Source organism: Crinia signifera, chromosome 1 (assembly GCF_055691185.1).
Source record: "Crinia signifera chromosome 1, ASM5569118v1, whole genome shotgun sequence".
Lineage (NCBI taxonomy): Eukaryota > Metazoa > Chordata > Amphibia > Anura > Myobatrachidae > Crinia > Crinia signifera.
Genome location: NC_139217.1, coordinates 124,163,376 through 124,179,034, shown reverse-complemented (window position 1 = coordinate 124,179,034; position 15,659 = coordinate 124,163,376). Strand labels below are relative to the sequence as shown.

The 15,659-nt window shown below is 43.5% G+C and overlaps 1 protein-coding gene across 5 annotated transcripts in view; it reads left to right on the top strand.

Moving 5' to 3' along the window:
* SPOCK3 (SPARC (osteonectin), cwcv and kazal like domains proteoglycan 3) overlaps window positions 1–15,659 on the top strand; it is a 297,817-nt gene that overhangs the window by 254,898 nt on the left and 27,260 nt on the right. For all 5 annotated transcript variants that reach the window (XM_083172993.1, XM_083172975.1, XM_083173000.1 and 2 more), the window contains exon 7: window positions 13,829–13,948. In XM_083172993.1, coding sequence (XP_083029119.1) covers window positions 13,829–13,948 — 120 coding nt within the window. The remainder of the gene's footprint in view (window positions 1–13,828; window positions 13,949–15,659) is intronic.

The window sequence follows — 15,659 nt, the reverse complement described above, 5'->3', positions numbered from 1 at the left end:
GAAGTGTCCAAGGGCACTCCCACCCAAACTAGGCCCCAAAGAGCACATTATTCAAAAGACAAAAAAGAGGTGCAAGATGGAATTGTCCTACGGCACTCCCACCCAAACTAGGCCCCAAAGAGCACATTATTCAAAAGATAAAAAAGAGGTGCAAGATGGAAGTGTCCAAGGGCACTCCCACCCAAACTAGGCCCCAAAGAGCACATTATTCAAAAGACAAAAAAGAGGTGCAAGATGGAATTGTCCTACGGCACTCCCACCCAAACTAGGCCCCAAAGAGCACATTATTCAAAAGACAAAAAAGAGGTGCAAGATGGAATTGTCCTACGGCACTCCCACCCAAACTAGGCCCCAAAGAGCACATTATTCAAAAGACAAAAAAGAGGTGCAAGATGGAAGTGTCCAAGGGCACTCCCACCCAAACTAGGCCCCAAAGAGCACATTATTCAAAAGACAAAAAAGAGGTGCAAGATGGAATTGTCCTACGGCACTCCCACCCAAACTAGGCCCCAAAGAGCACATTATTCAAAAGACAAAAAAGAGGTGCAAGATGGAATTGTCCTTGGGCCCTCCCACCCACCCTTATGTTGTATAAACAGGACACGCACACTTTAACAAACCAATCATTTCAGCCACAGGGTCTGCCACACGACTGTGGCTGAAATGATTGGTTCGTTTGGGCCCCCACATCACAAGCTGCCATTTAATATGTCCCTGCACAAACTGGCTCTACAGAGGCAAAAGGTCGTCCTCATCCTCATCCAGCGATTCCTCACCACCATCAGTATCTTGTTCTTCCTCACCCTCACAGAGTATTAATTCGTCCCCGCTGGAATCCACCACCACAGGTTCCTGTGTACTTTGTGGACGCTGGTCTTTCTCGTAGAATTGATAATTCATTTTTATGAACATCATCTTCTCCACATTTTTTGGAAGCAACCTCCTACGCTTATTGCTGACAAGGTTCCCAGCTGCACTAAAAACTCTTTCGGAGTACACACTGGAGGAAGGGCAACTGAGGTAATATAGAGCCAGTTTGTACAGGGGCTTCCAAATTTCCTTTTTTTTCTGCCAGTACTGGTAAGGACTCTCTGACATGCCTACTTGGGTGCTGTCACCCATATAATCCTCCACCATTCTGTCAATGGTGATAGCATCATAGGCAGTGGAAGTAGACATGTCAGAAATTGTTGGAAGGTCCTTCAGCCCAGACCAAATGTCCAAACTTGGTCCTTTATCACCACCAGCGGGGGGTTTAGGAAATCGCAGTTGTTTCCTTGCAGAACCAGTTGCTGGAGAAAATGAAGGAGAAGGTGCTGCTGAGTCACTTTCCACTTCAGAAGATGACAGTTTTCTAACCAGCAGTTCTTTGCACTTCTGCAGGCTTGTGTCCGCCGGAAAGAGTGACACCACGTAGGCTTTAAACCGAGGATCGAGCACGGTGGCCAAAATGTACTCCTCTGATTTCAAAATTTGTACCACCCTCGAATCCTGGCAAAGCGTATGAAGGACTTCATCCACAAGTCCCACATGCTTAGAGGACTCGCTCCGTCTCAGCTCCTCCTTCACTTTCTCCAACTGTTTCTGCAAAAGCCTGATGAGGGGAATGACCTGACTCAAGCTGGCAGTGTCTGAACTGACTTCACGTGTGGCAAGTTCGAAGGGTTGGAGAATCTTGCACAACACTGAAATCATTCTCCACTGTGCTTGAGTCAGGTGCATACCCCCTCCTTTGCCTATGTCATAGGTGGATGTATAGGCTTGAATGGCCCTTTGCTGCTCCTCCATCCTCTGAAGCATATAGAGGGTTGAGTTCCACCGCGTTACGACCTCTTGCTTCAGCTGATGGAGGGGCAGGTTCAACAGTGTTTGCTGCCGCTCCAGTCTTTGGCATGCAGCCGCCGAATGACGAAAGTGGCCACAAATTTTTCGGGCCACCGAAAGAGTCCCCTGCACAGCTCTGTTGTCTCTTAGAAAACTCTGGACCACCAAATTTATCGTGTGAGCAAAACAGGGCACATGCTGGAATTTGCCCTGCTTTAATGCCCGCACGATATTGCAGGCATTGTCTGACACCACAAATCCCCAGGAGAGTCTAAGAGGGGTAAGCCATTGCCCAATGATTACCCTCAGTTTCTGTAAGAGGTTATCGGCGGTGTGCCTCTTACGGAAAGCGGTTACACACAACGTAGCCTGCCTAGGAAGGAGCTGGCATTTCCCAGGTCCTACTACTGGTGCTGCTGCTGTTGTTGCTGCTGGACAAGGTGATTCATCTACCCAGTGGGCTGTCACGGTCATGTAATCCCTAGTCTGCCCTTTTCCACTTGTCCACATGTCCGTTGTTAAGTGGACAGTGGGTATGACCGCATTTTTCAGGGCACTGAGAACACTTTTATGCACTTTACTGTACAGCTTCGGTATCGCCTGTCTAGCGAAGTGGAATCTTGACGGTATTTTGTAACGGGGACACACTAAGTCCATCAATCGTCTAAATCCTACTCCAGCAGTTATGGACACCGGAAGCACATCTAATACAATCAGATCTGCTAAGGCCTCAGTTACCCGCTTTGCCATTGGATGACTGCTGTCATACTTCATCTTCATGGCAAAGGACTGTTGGACAGTCAATTGCTTAGTGAAATAAGTGTTCCGACTTCCCCTCCGGGATGATGAATGACTCCCAGCAGCAACAGCAGCAGCGGCAGCAGTAGGAGGCGTAGCAATGCAGGATCCTCCAGAAGAATCCCGGATAGGAGAGGAGTCAGTCAGGCAAGTAACATGGCCTATAGGACTACTCCCAATCCTCATTGAGGAAGAAATTGACGAGGAGGGACTTTGCGGTGTAGTTGGGCACGTGGACACAACAGGACAAAGGGATTTAGTTGTCCCTGGACTGTGTACATTCTTAGCCACAGTTTCTGAACTAAACAGCAACTTATGAACGCTCTTCAAGTGACGTAGAAGGGAGGATGTCCCTAGGTGGGAAACGTCCTTACCCCTGCTTATTTGAGCTTTGCATAAGCTACATATGGCAAAACAATTGTTGGACGGTTTGGGATAAAAATAATTCCAGACCGAAGAGGTGGATTTATTGGTCTTCTGTCCAGGCATGGTGATGCCCTTTGGGATCTCACGGACAACAACTGTCTTGCCCGGTGCCTCATTTAAGCAAACCGCATCAGCATCGTCCTCCTCGTCAATTTCTCCCTCAGCACCAGCTTCATCAATATCCTCCTCCTGGTGTACAACACTGACACCTTCATTATCGACATCTGCAACTGCACTGTCTGTGATCCTTCCAGCACATGCAGAGGGTGTGCTGCGAATGCTGAAAGGAGCATCCTCTTCCCGTACAGTGATGGGAAGGTCAGGCATCGCAACCACCAACACCCTTGGACTCTCCACTGGGATTTGTGATACCATGTCTTCTTTGGAAGGCAGAGTTGTTTGCTGGATTTTTGTTGGTGACACCTTAAATCTCTTAAATTTTAAAGTGGGAGAAGGAGGAGGAGGAGGAGGAGGAGGAGGAGGAGGACTTTGATCATCTTGTGAAGCTGAGCCACTAGTCATGAACATAGGCCATGGCCGTAGCCGTTCCTTGCCACTCCGCGTTGTAAATGGCACACTGGCAACTTTAAGTTTCTCCTCCAATGATTTGCTTTTTCTTTTTAAGGGCCTTTTACTCAACTTTGGCTTTTTGGATTTTACATGCCCTCTACTTTGACACTGGGCATCGGCCTTGGCAGACGACGTCGATGGCATTTCATCGCCTATGTCATGATGACTAGTGGCATCAGCTTCAGAAGCACGACGAAGTGGCTCCTCATCTTTTCCTTTTTTTTTATCCTCCATATTTTGGATATCTAACGGTAGGCAGCGGTGTCAGCAAACTGGATACCGAGATATCAGCTGGTTGTTGTCACTATCCAGTGACAACAGCAGCAAGATACAAAAGTGGATATATATCAGTAACACAACAAGTGGCGTCAGCAAACCAGAGTTATGTACAGCGATATCTAACGGTAGGCAGCGGTGGCAGCAAACTGGATACCGAGATATCAGCTGGTTGTTGTCACTAGCCAGTGACAACAGCAGCAAGATACAATATTTATTTTGTGGATAGTTACACTGGTAGGTAACACAACAAGTGGCGTCAGCAAACCGGAGTTATTTACTGCGATATATGTAACGGCAGCGGTGGCAGCAAACTGGATACCCAGATATCAGCTGGTTGTTGTCACTAGCCAGTGACAACAGCAGCAAGATACAATATTTATTTTGTGGATACACTGGTAGGTAACACAACAAGTGGCGTCAGCAAACCGGAGTTATTTACTGCGATATATGTAACGGCAGCAGTGGCAGCAAACTGGATACCCAGATATCAGCTGGTTGTTGTCACTAGCCAGTGACAACAGCAGCAAGATACAATATTTATTTTGTGGATAGTTACACTGGTAGGTAACACAACAGGTGGCGTCAGCAAACCGGAGTTATTTACTGCGATATATGTAACGGCAGCGGTGGCAGCAAACTGGATACCCAGATATCAGCTGGTTGTCACTAGCCAGTGACAACAGCAGCAAGATACAATATTTATTTTGTGGATAGTTACACTGGTAGGTAACACAACAAGTGGCGTCAGCAAACCGGAGTTATTTACTGCGATATATGTAACGGCAGCAGTGGCAGCAAACTGGATACCCAGATATCAGCTGGTTGTTGTCACTAGCCAGTGACAACAGCAGCAAGATACAATATTTATTTTGTGGATACACTGGTAGGTAACACAACAAGTGGCGTCAGCAAACCGGAGTTATTTACTGCGATATATGTAACGGCAGCAGTGGCAGCAAACTGGATACCCAGATATCAGCTGGTTGTTGTCACTAGCCAGTGACAACAGCAGCAAGATACAAAAGTGGATACACTGGTAGGTAACACAACAAGTGGCGTCAGCAAACCGGAGTTATTTACTGCGATATATGTAACGGCAGCAGTGGCAGCAAACTGGATACCCAGATATCAGCTGGTTGTTGTCACTAGCCAGTGACAACAGCAGCAAGATACAATATTTATTTTGTGGATAGTTACACTGGTAGGTAACACAACAGGTGGCGTCAGCAAACCGGAGTTATTTACTGCGATATATGTAACGGCAGCGGTGGCAGCAAACTGGATACCCAGATATCAGCTGGTTGTTGTCACTAGCCAGTGACAACAGCAGCAAGATACAATATTTATTTTGTGGATAGTTACACTGGTAGGTAACACAACAAGTGGCGTCAGCAAACCGGAGTTATTTACTGCGATATATGTAACGGCAGCAGTGGCAGCAAACTGGATACCCAGATATCAGCTGGTTGTTGTCACTAGCCAGTGACAACAGCAGCAAGATACAATATTTATTTTGTGGATAGTTACACTGGTAGGTAACACAACAAGTGGCGTCAGCAAACCGGAGTTATTTACTGCGATATATGTAACGGCAGCGGTGGCAGCAAACTGGATACCCAGATATCAGCTGGTTGTTGTCACTAGCCAGTGACAACAGCAGCAAGATACAATATTTATTTTGTGGATACACTGGTAGGTAACACAACAAGTGGCGTCAGCAAACCGGAGTTATTTACTGCGATATATGTAACGGCAGCAGTGGCAGCAAACTGGATACCCAGATATCAGCTGGTTGTTGTCACTAGCCAGTGACAACAGCAGCAAGATACAAAAGTGGATACACTTTTGTGGATTTATTTTGTGGATAGTTACACTGGTAGGTAACACAACAAGTGGCGTCCGCAAACCGGAGTTATTTACTGCTATATATGTAACGGCAGCGGTGGCAGCAAACTGGATACCCAGATATCAGCTGGTTGTCACTAGCCAGTGACAACAGCAGCAAGATACAATATTTATTTTGTGGATACACTGGTAGGTAACACAACAAGTGGCGTCAGCAAACCGGAGTTATTTACTGCGATATATGTAACGGCAGCGGTGGCAGCAAACTGGATACCCAGATATCAGCTGGTTGTTGTCACTAGCCAGTGACAACAGCAGCAAGATACAAAAGTGGATACACTGGTAGGTAACACAACAAGTGGCGTCAGCAAACCACAGTTAAAAATTTAATTACTGAGTCTGCGATATCTAACGGCAGCCAGTGGTGTCAGCAAGATACAATATTTATTTTGTGGATAGTTACACTGGTAGGTAACACAACAGGTGGCGTCAGCAAACCGGAGTTATTTACTGCGATATATGTAACGGCAGCGGTGGCAGCAAACTGGATACCCAGATATCAGCTGGTTGTCACTAGCCAGTGACAACAGCAGCAAGATACAATATTTATTTTGTGGATAGTTACACTGGTAGGTAACACAACAAGTGGCGTCAGCAAACCGGAGTTATTTACTGCGATATATGTAACGGCAGCAGTGGCAGCAAACTGGATACCCAGATATCAGCTGGTTGTTGTCACTAGCCAGTGACAACAGCAGCAAGATACAATATTTATTTTGTGGATAGTTACACTGGTAGGTAACACAACAAGTGGCGTCAGCAAACCGGAGTTATTTACTGCGATTTATGTAACGGCAGCAGTGGCAGCAAACTGGATACCCAGATATCAGCTGGTTGTCACTAGCCAGTGACAACAGCAGCAAGATACAATATTTATTTTGTGGATAGTTACACTGGTAGGTAACACAACAAGTGGCGTCAGCAAACCGGAGTTATTTACTGCGATATATGTAACGGCAGCGGTGGCAGCAAACTGGATACCCAGATATCAGCTGGTTGTCACTAGCCAGTGACAACAGCAGCAAGATACAATATTTATTTTGTGGATAGTTACACTGGTAGGTAACACAACAAGTGGCGTCCGCAAACCGGAGTTATTTACTGCTATATATGTAACGGCAGCGGTGGCAGCAAACTGGATACCCAGATATCAGCTGGTTGTCACTAGCCAGTGACAACAGCAGCAAGATACAATATTTATTTTGTGGATACACTGGTAGGTAACACAACAAGTGGCGTCAGCAAACCGGAGTTATTTACTGCGATATATGTAACGGCAGCGGTGGCAGCAAACTGGATACCCAGATATCAGCTGGTTGTTGTCACTAGCCAGTGACAACAGCAGCAAGATACAATATTTATTTTGTGGATAGTTACACTGGTAGGTAACACAACAAGTGGCGTCAGCAAACCGGAGTTATTTACTGCGATATATGTAACGGCAGCAGTGGCAGCAAACTGGATACCCAGATATCAGCTGGTTGTTGTCACTAGCCAGTGACAACAGCAGCAAGATACAATATTTATTTTGTGGATAGTTACACTGGTAGGTAACACAACAAGTGGCGTCAGCAAACCGGAGTTATTTACTGCGATTTATGTAACGGCAGCAGTGGCAGCAAACTGGATACCCAGATATCAGCTGGTTGTCACTAGCCAGTGACAACAGCAGCAAGATACAATATTTATTTTGTGGATAGTTACACTGGTAGGTAACACAACAAGTGGCGTCAGCAAACCGGAGTTATTTACTGCGATATATGTAACGGCAGCGGTGGCAGCAAACTGGATACCCAGATATCAGCTGGTTGTCACTAGCCAGTGACAACAGCAGCAAGATACAATATTTATTTTGTGGATAGTTACACTGGTAGGTAACACAACAAGTGGCGTCCGCAAACCGGAGTTATTTACTGCTATATATGTAACGGCAGCGGTGGCAGCAAACTGGATACCCAGATATCAGCTGGTTGTCACTAGCCAGTGACAACAGCAGCAAGATACAATATTTATTTTGTGGATACACTGGTAGGTAACACAACAAGTGGCGTCAGCAAACCGGAGTTATTTACTGCGATATATGTAACGGCAGCGGTGGCAGCAAACTGGATACCCAGATATCAGCTGGTTGTTGTCACTAGCCAGTGACAACAGCAGCAAGATACAAAAGTGGATACACTGGTAGGTAACACAACAAGTGGCGTCAGCAAACCACAGTTAAAAATTTAATTACTGAGTCTGCGATATCTAACGGCAGCCAGTGGTGTCAGCAACAACAACAACTTAATTATTTTTTTTTTATATTTTTATATATTTTTTTTTTTTTTTTTATTTTTTTTTATATACTCTGAGAGGTAGGTACAAGGTAGTGGCACTGGCAACAACAGAGGTGACTGCCTGGTAGGTGTTTACAACCATATAACAGGTAGCCAGGCAGCACAAAAACCCTCTCTGGCAGCACAATAAAAATTATTAAACCCCCCTCTGTCTGTAGTATTCTGTAGCAGGCTAGCAGCAGCAGTGACACAATTAGAGATGAGCAGGCTATAGCAATATAGAAAGAAAACCCCCTCTGCGGCAGTACAATAAACCCCCCTCTGTCTGTAGTATTCTGTAGCAGCAGCAGTGACAAAAATTACAGATGAGCAGGCTACAGCAATATAGAAAAAAAAAATCACTCTCCAGCAGCACAATAAAAATGATTAAACCCCCTCTGTACTTGCAGCTCTTTAGCAGCAAGCAGCACAGTGACACACACAACGCTCCAGCAAACCCCCCTCACGGAGCAATAAATAAAACCCCCCTCTCTGGCAGCACTGCTGCCTGCTCTGCGTCGCCCCACAGAATGAAGATGGCGGCGGCGGGTCCCGGCTTTTATGTAATCCGGATCTCGCGAGAATCCGACGTCACCAATGTGACGTCGGGCCTCGATTTCGGCTCCGGGCCTGCGCGGGAGTCCGCGGACGTCCTGGATCCGGATTCGGATTCAGGACGTCCGTGCGGATCCGGATCTCGGAGATCCGGACCCGCTCATCACTAGTAAAAATACAAAATTTATTTCATACAATAAAATAATTTAAAATACATTTGTTATGAGTAGTTTACAGAGATTGTTGGTGGATCGTTGTAATTCATAATGATTCCGAACATAGGTGTAGATTGATCATGCGAAATAACCCTTCGTCCACTTGGGACTTCCTCAGGGGTAATACACCAAGATCTATGGAATCTTTATACCTTGGTACAATACATATACATTGAAGTACACTCTTTATACGTTTTTTTAAGGAAGGTGTGGTCACCGTAGTGAGTCAGATGACCCTGTAGTGCTTCTACTATAACGAGCAACGATATCAGGATAAAAAGGCGAAATGACACACCTCTCCGACTGATGTCAATTTCAGCTATATAGTTGATTCCGAATCAGCTGTCCACAGTCTTGATCAGCAAGGAGAGAGAACTCCTTGCTGATCGAGTGCCCAGTATTTTTATGGGGATGTCGATAAAACGCTGGGCGTTCCCCTGCTCCTGCTCCCCCTGCCCATCCCCGGCCCTCCCTTTCCAGAGTGAATGGTTTGGCGAGTGTGAAAATCACTGAAGCTGTTCACCCCAGGGGTTTGCGCATACGCAAACCCCGTAGATGCGGGGACAAATTCAGACCACAATAAACGGTTCTGAATTGGCCTCAATGTTCTCTTAAAGAGCAAACCTTTAATATTTGGGTGTATAGGGGCATCTAACTTGCACTGTAGCAATCTACAATCACAGCTTCAGTATATTAGACAGATTACATTTTTGTCAATAGCAACATTTTCTCAGTGTTGACATTATTATGTCAACATTTTCACCGTGTCAAGATCATCAATGTTGGCCTACTTCAGTTGACTGTGCCTGTTGACATGCTAACTGCTAACATACAGTATCACACATCACTTACATAATGGCCTTTTTGATACCTGGCATGCTAGCATTACTGGTTCACAATTACAAATTTAAAGTTTGTCAAAAATTGAAATCAAGTTCTTTTCTATGTTCCGCAAAATATAAAAAGTGTTGTTATTTTTACTCCTGATTCAAAAACATCATAGTTATTTGTATATAAATTTGGCATTCCTGTTCTCATGGCATAACTCTTGGGTTTTTCGAATTGTTGGAAAACAAATATGGGAAGAATTACGGAAAGCATTCTTTTCCATCTATTAATCTGAAGGTAATGGTTTCACTGTATGTCTACAGTGTTTGTGTAAGAAATTTACCAGACCTGTTTTTAAACAAACTTATAGCAAAATTATGTAATGGCATATTTGCCCACCCCTGGGTAAATGTATATTGAAAATCTATCTAAAGTCTCAATATTAACTAATAGAGAAAATACTGTACAGAATTTTAGAAAATATTCAGTATGTATTAGAAAGCATGTAGGATTTTTTCTGGGATCTTTTCATAGAGAAGAATTTTAAGGTATTTGAGCATTTTAATGCCCAAAGGCTGGCAATGAAGGTTTGGTGCCTGAAGGCTTGCCCACATCATGAATAAAATGTCCATGAAGATGCCTTCATTATAGCACAATTGGAATTGTCCCTTAAAACATTTGTAGTTTATGAAGTGCTACGGAATAATTTCCATTATTGTAAAATACTGTCCCTGTAAAAGGTCAGTAAGTATTAGTTAAATAGAACTATTCCAGTATATAGACTCTGTATTCTAGAGCTGTATTCTTCTTCACATTAGAGTGGGTAATGGCTAGCCAAATTGATTATCTTCAATTAATATAAAGTACTTCTTGTCAGCTTTTGGAGTGGAAATCCTCTAATTATGTATGCAGATTTTGATTACCAGCTAACCTTCTAGCACCTTTTGTGACTGTGTTTTGTCATTAAATATTCATTTGTCAGTCTGTGAAGTAAAATTATAGTTTTAATAGATATAAATTACCGGCAGTGAATTTAAGACTATGTATTAAAGGTTAAAAAACCCACAAATACAATTCTAAATTTCCCAAAGTGATATGTCATTTTATTTATTTCATTTTTAATTGATCTCTTCTACAATAAAAATCATCCATTAGTGTGACCATTTGATAAATCACTTAAAAGTTTTGTGCAAAGTTTTTAAAGTGTTCTGAATTTCTAAAATTTTTACATCAATTCCGCGATTTTCATTGATTACATGTATGAGCAGTCCCCCAGGACCTTACTGCCACATAATTTCCAACTCTCCAATTCAGGAGAATAATTAATGTAAATGGGACTATCGAGGTTATTCAGAGCCTATCGGATGGCTGGAAATTTGAGGCCACTCTCATTATCGATTGACTTTGCATGTACACAGATCACAGCGTGCATTATATTACAGTAAGTGCTTGACTGTAATACGTGTGACTGGGAGGTCTAGCCCGACTTACTGTATGTCATGTTGAGAAATATTTGTTAAAAATGTAAGGTAATGTAAATGAGAGTGCACATATTTCCTGTAATATAATGGAGCAAATAAAAAAAGCCTACTCCCCAAACACCCCTCCCCCCCCCCCAATACACTGGAACAATAATCTAATAAAAAAATGGGGTGTATTCAATGCAGCTGGCAAGGGGGTTAAATGGCAGGGATCGCCGAAAACAAATGATCCTTGCTGTTTAACCGCGACACCGGCCACTCACCATATTCAACGTTCCGGGGGAAGGACAGGGAGGATTCCTCCAAAAAGTGAGGCTTGTGGCTAATGCAGGAAGCCCACTGCAGGAAAGCCACTGAATTTAGGGGCCACAAATAGGGTGTGCTGTCCCAGGCCCTGGCCTCCGGAAAGGCCCGGGCAGCTAATTTTGCCCACCTCAAACCCTCCCCCCCCCCAACTGCCTCCGCTGTGCTTAGTGCGCTGAACAATGTAGATCCTGGAGCGAAATCCAGCCGGTACTCAAGCTCTGATTGGCTCACCATATGGTGCTGGATTTCAATTGGCCACCAGCATCCTGAATTCAGCTTCATTCAGCACACTGATCGCATCGCAGGCAGCTCAGCGAGAGGAGATGGAGGAGCAGGAGCCGAATTACGGTAAGTAAAGTGAGGAGGGGGGGGGGGCAGACTGGAAATCAGTCCTGGGCCCCAAAATTCCTGATGGCAGCCCTGGTCATGAGTCGCGCTGTTTTAGCAGCTGCACATGCCATTTCCCCCTCACTCCAAAAACCTAGCGAGGGGAAAACAGCATGTGAAGGTGGTCAGTTGAATACTGACCGTGCAAGCTGTGACAGTGAGCACGCAGCTGTGTGAGCTGTGACAGTGAGCAGACAGCCCTGCTCGTGTCACAGCTCACAGAAAGCGGTGAATACACCCCTATGAACCCCCAAAAATATATAATTTCCTTAAAGACTATATCCAGTATACAGTATCATAATAGTGGTAGCTCTTTTGGTTTGCTTCAAGACATTGTATGTTATACAAATGAATTAAATGTATAAATAATTCTGTATCTAAATAAAAGACTTACCAGTTTCTTAAATGTAAAAACTTTATATATACAGTTAAATATATACAGTTAAAGCTAAACAGAATAAATATTTGAAACCAACAAAAAAAATCTTTATTTAGTTGGCTTGTTTTAAAATGAATTTGACAAACCATGTACTATAATTCACTTTATTTGTTTTCTATATCAAGAAATTGTGTGTAGGAATTTGACAGTATGTCAAGCAAAGTTGAATAACAAAATTCATGTGCACCAACTAAAGAAAGAAAATATTTTTATATTTTATCGGGTGAACAAGTGGAAGCCTAAGGGTTGAAATTCTGTTATGTTTAGAATCCATATGAAATTGGAAAAGATACACAGATACAGACATTTCTTTTTACATTTCTTTTAAATAGTTTATATTTAAATTACAAAGGCAATGGTTTACACGCAGGGCCGGTGCAAGGCACCGGAGCGCCCCAGGCGAGTCGGGCATGGGGTGCCCCGGTGCCGGGGGGGGGGGGGGTGGTGGTGGTGGTGTGTGTGAGGTGTGGGGTGGTACCTGTCCTACCGGCGCTGTCTATTTCAATCTGGCGGCAGAGGCAGCGGGGGTCCCTGCAGTCTATTAAAAATCACGAGTGCTATCCGCCGGGCTATGCGGAAGCGCTTCTAGTGTGAAAACTCTGGCAGCACGCTGATTGGCTGAGATCAGCGTGCACCGTGCTGCCAGAGTTTTCACACTAGAAGCGCTTCCGCATAGCCCGGCGGATAGCGCTCGTGATTTTTAATAGACTGCAGGGACCCCCGCTGCCTCCGACGCCAGATTGAAATAGACAGCGCCGGTAGGACAGGTACCCGGGCGGCATTTTCCGCCCTCCAGTGGCCGGCGCCCTAGGCAAATGCCTAGGTTTGCCTAGTGGTGGCGCCGGCCCTGTTTACACGCATAACCAGTGCCTGATATTACCCTTCTAGATCCGAAATTATGACTGAATGATTGAAATCTGAAAGGATTTGTCTTAAATAACACTTAGGTGGATTAGAAAAAAACAAAAACAAAATAATATTATATATATATATATATATATATATATATATATATCAGCAATGGGGGATATAGCACTCCTGGCGACTTACTTGCATAAATAAATATATAATATAATATAAAATTATTATTATTATAATATTTTTAATTTATTTTAATTTATAATTATTTTTTTTTGTTCAGTAGGAAGAATATAGTATTTTTTTTATAATAAAAACTCTACTGAATGAGTCACTAAATGAATGTACCTAAATTATAATCATTATTTTACTGTCATCAGTTATGGTCAGTTTGCTAGTTATCTATTTCTATCATACTGTACTTACAGTTTCTGTATCTTCTTGCAATGTATGTGGTCTCTTACTCTATGAGATGATAAGCATATTATAGCCTTCACTTGATGCATTTCCATTGAAATGTGACACACATACTTAAGTAGATTTATTTGAATAAAACGATTGTTATTTGTGTCATCTTATGTATTGACTAACAAAAAAACAAGATGTGAATTATTTCTTATAATTTTTTTGCTATTGTTTTAGTGTGTACGGACCAGGAGTTCAGAGAAATTGCTAATCGACTAAGAGATTGGTTTAAAGCACTTCATGAAAGTGGATTCCAGAAAAAGAAGACCAAATCTCCATCAGGACCAGAAAGAAGTAGTAAGATCTGATCACTGTCAATTAATTAATGTAAAGTACTGTATTTCAATTTTCTAATGATAGAATTGTGAGTACATATTTTATATGGTACTATGTTATATTTAAATATAGGAAAAGAGAAATGACCATTATAAGGAACACATTTTGGTACTTGTGTACAATCACAGCTCCCACGATGTTCATCGCATAGTAAAAATCGCATCGCATCGCATCGCATGCGATTTTTAACAGAAATGTATCCAAATGCATTGAAATGAGTATCAAACATGTTAAATGGCCCCCAAATGTAATTTTTCAGGCTGTACCACCCCCACTATCAACGCGAACCCGAAGCGTGGCGAGTGCAGCGAGCCCGCGAGGGGCGGCGGTACGCGTCCTACGACCTTTTCATACCCCTACTATCCACGTCGGCGTGGAGTTGAGAATAGAAAGTGTGGCGAGTGCAGCGAGCCACCGAGCCCGAAGCGTGGCGAGCACAGTGAGCCCCGCGAGGGGACACGGATACCTTCACAGGTATCCGCGTCCCCTCGCGGGCTTTACAGGTGTCCGCGTCCCCTCGCGGGGCTCGCTGCACTCGCCACGCTTCGGGCTCGGTGGCTCGCTGCGCTCGTCACACTTTCTGTTCTCAACTCCGCGCCGACGTGGATAGTGGGGGTGTGAAAAGGTCGTAAGACGCGTACCGCCGTCCTTCGCGGGTTTGCTGCGCTCGCCACTCTTCGGGTTCGCGTTGATAGTGGGGGTGGTACAGCCTGAAAAATGACATTTGGGGGCCATTTAACATGTTTGATACTCATTTCAATGCATTTGGATGCATTTCTGTTAAAAATCGCATGCGATCGCATGCGATGCGATTGCATGCGATTTTTAAAAATGCTTTAAAAACTGCAAAAATCGCATCCCATCGCATGCCACTACATATGGCATGCGATGGCATGCGATGGGAGCCGTGAAAGTACACAAGTACCCACATTTAATAACATTTAAAATGGTTAAGATTGAAATGCATATTTTTGTCTTATTTGCTGCTCAAGAAATCCATAGAGTCCTAATTGTCAGAATCTGAAATATTTAATGCTCATGTGATATTTTTCTTACAAATTTGCTGTGGGAACAATAATAATTTCCCCAAAAAATTACTTAAACAAAACTTCTTGCCAAGTGAGAGGTACCAAAAAAAGTTTATCCTGGCAAAGAACTGGATGCAGAGTAATGGCTTAATACCATCAGACTGCTTTCTGGTTTGGGACCAAGCCCAAATTAGGAAGCATTACGATCTTCTGGAAATAGAGTTATACTTGGTAAATCTAGCGGCACAGCCTATGAGGCTTTCATTTGTGGATTAAATTAATATTCCATGGCAGATATTGGTGTTATCTACTGCAATCCCTCAATAGTACATTTGGAGAATTTTTATTATTGTGGGTATACCCCAAAACTGGCTGTTTTTAGGGAATAAGCTGCAATATATAATGATAAATAGGCCCCATATGTACAGATTTTCTGCAATTGTTCTTTGTTTTATTTTTGGATATTTTTGTGTATTGTCAAATCATACTTGCCTATCCTCCAGAAGATGAGGGAGAGTATAAATTTTTACTATAGCCCCCCACAGATTAGGAAAGGTATGTGGTCTTCCTCATCTAGTCCACATCCTGCTGGCTTCCTAGTGAAGTGGGCAGGATGAGGATTAAAGCATTGAAAACCATGCAAT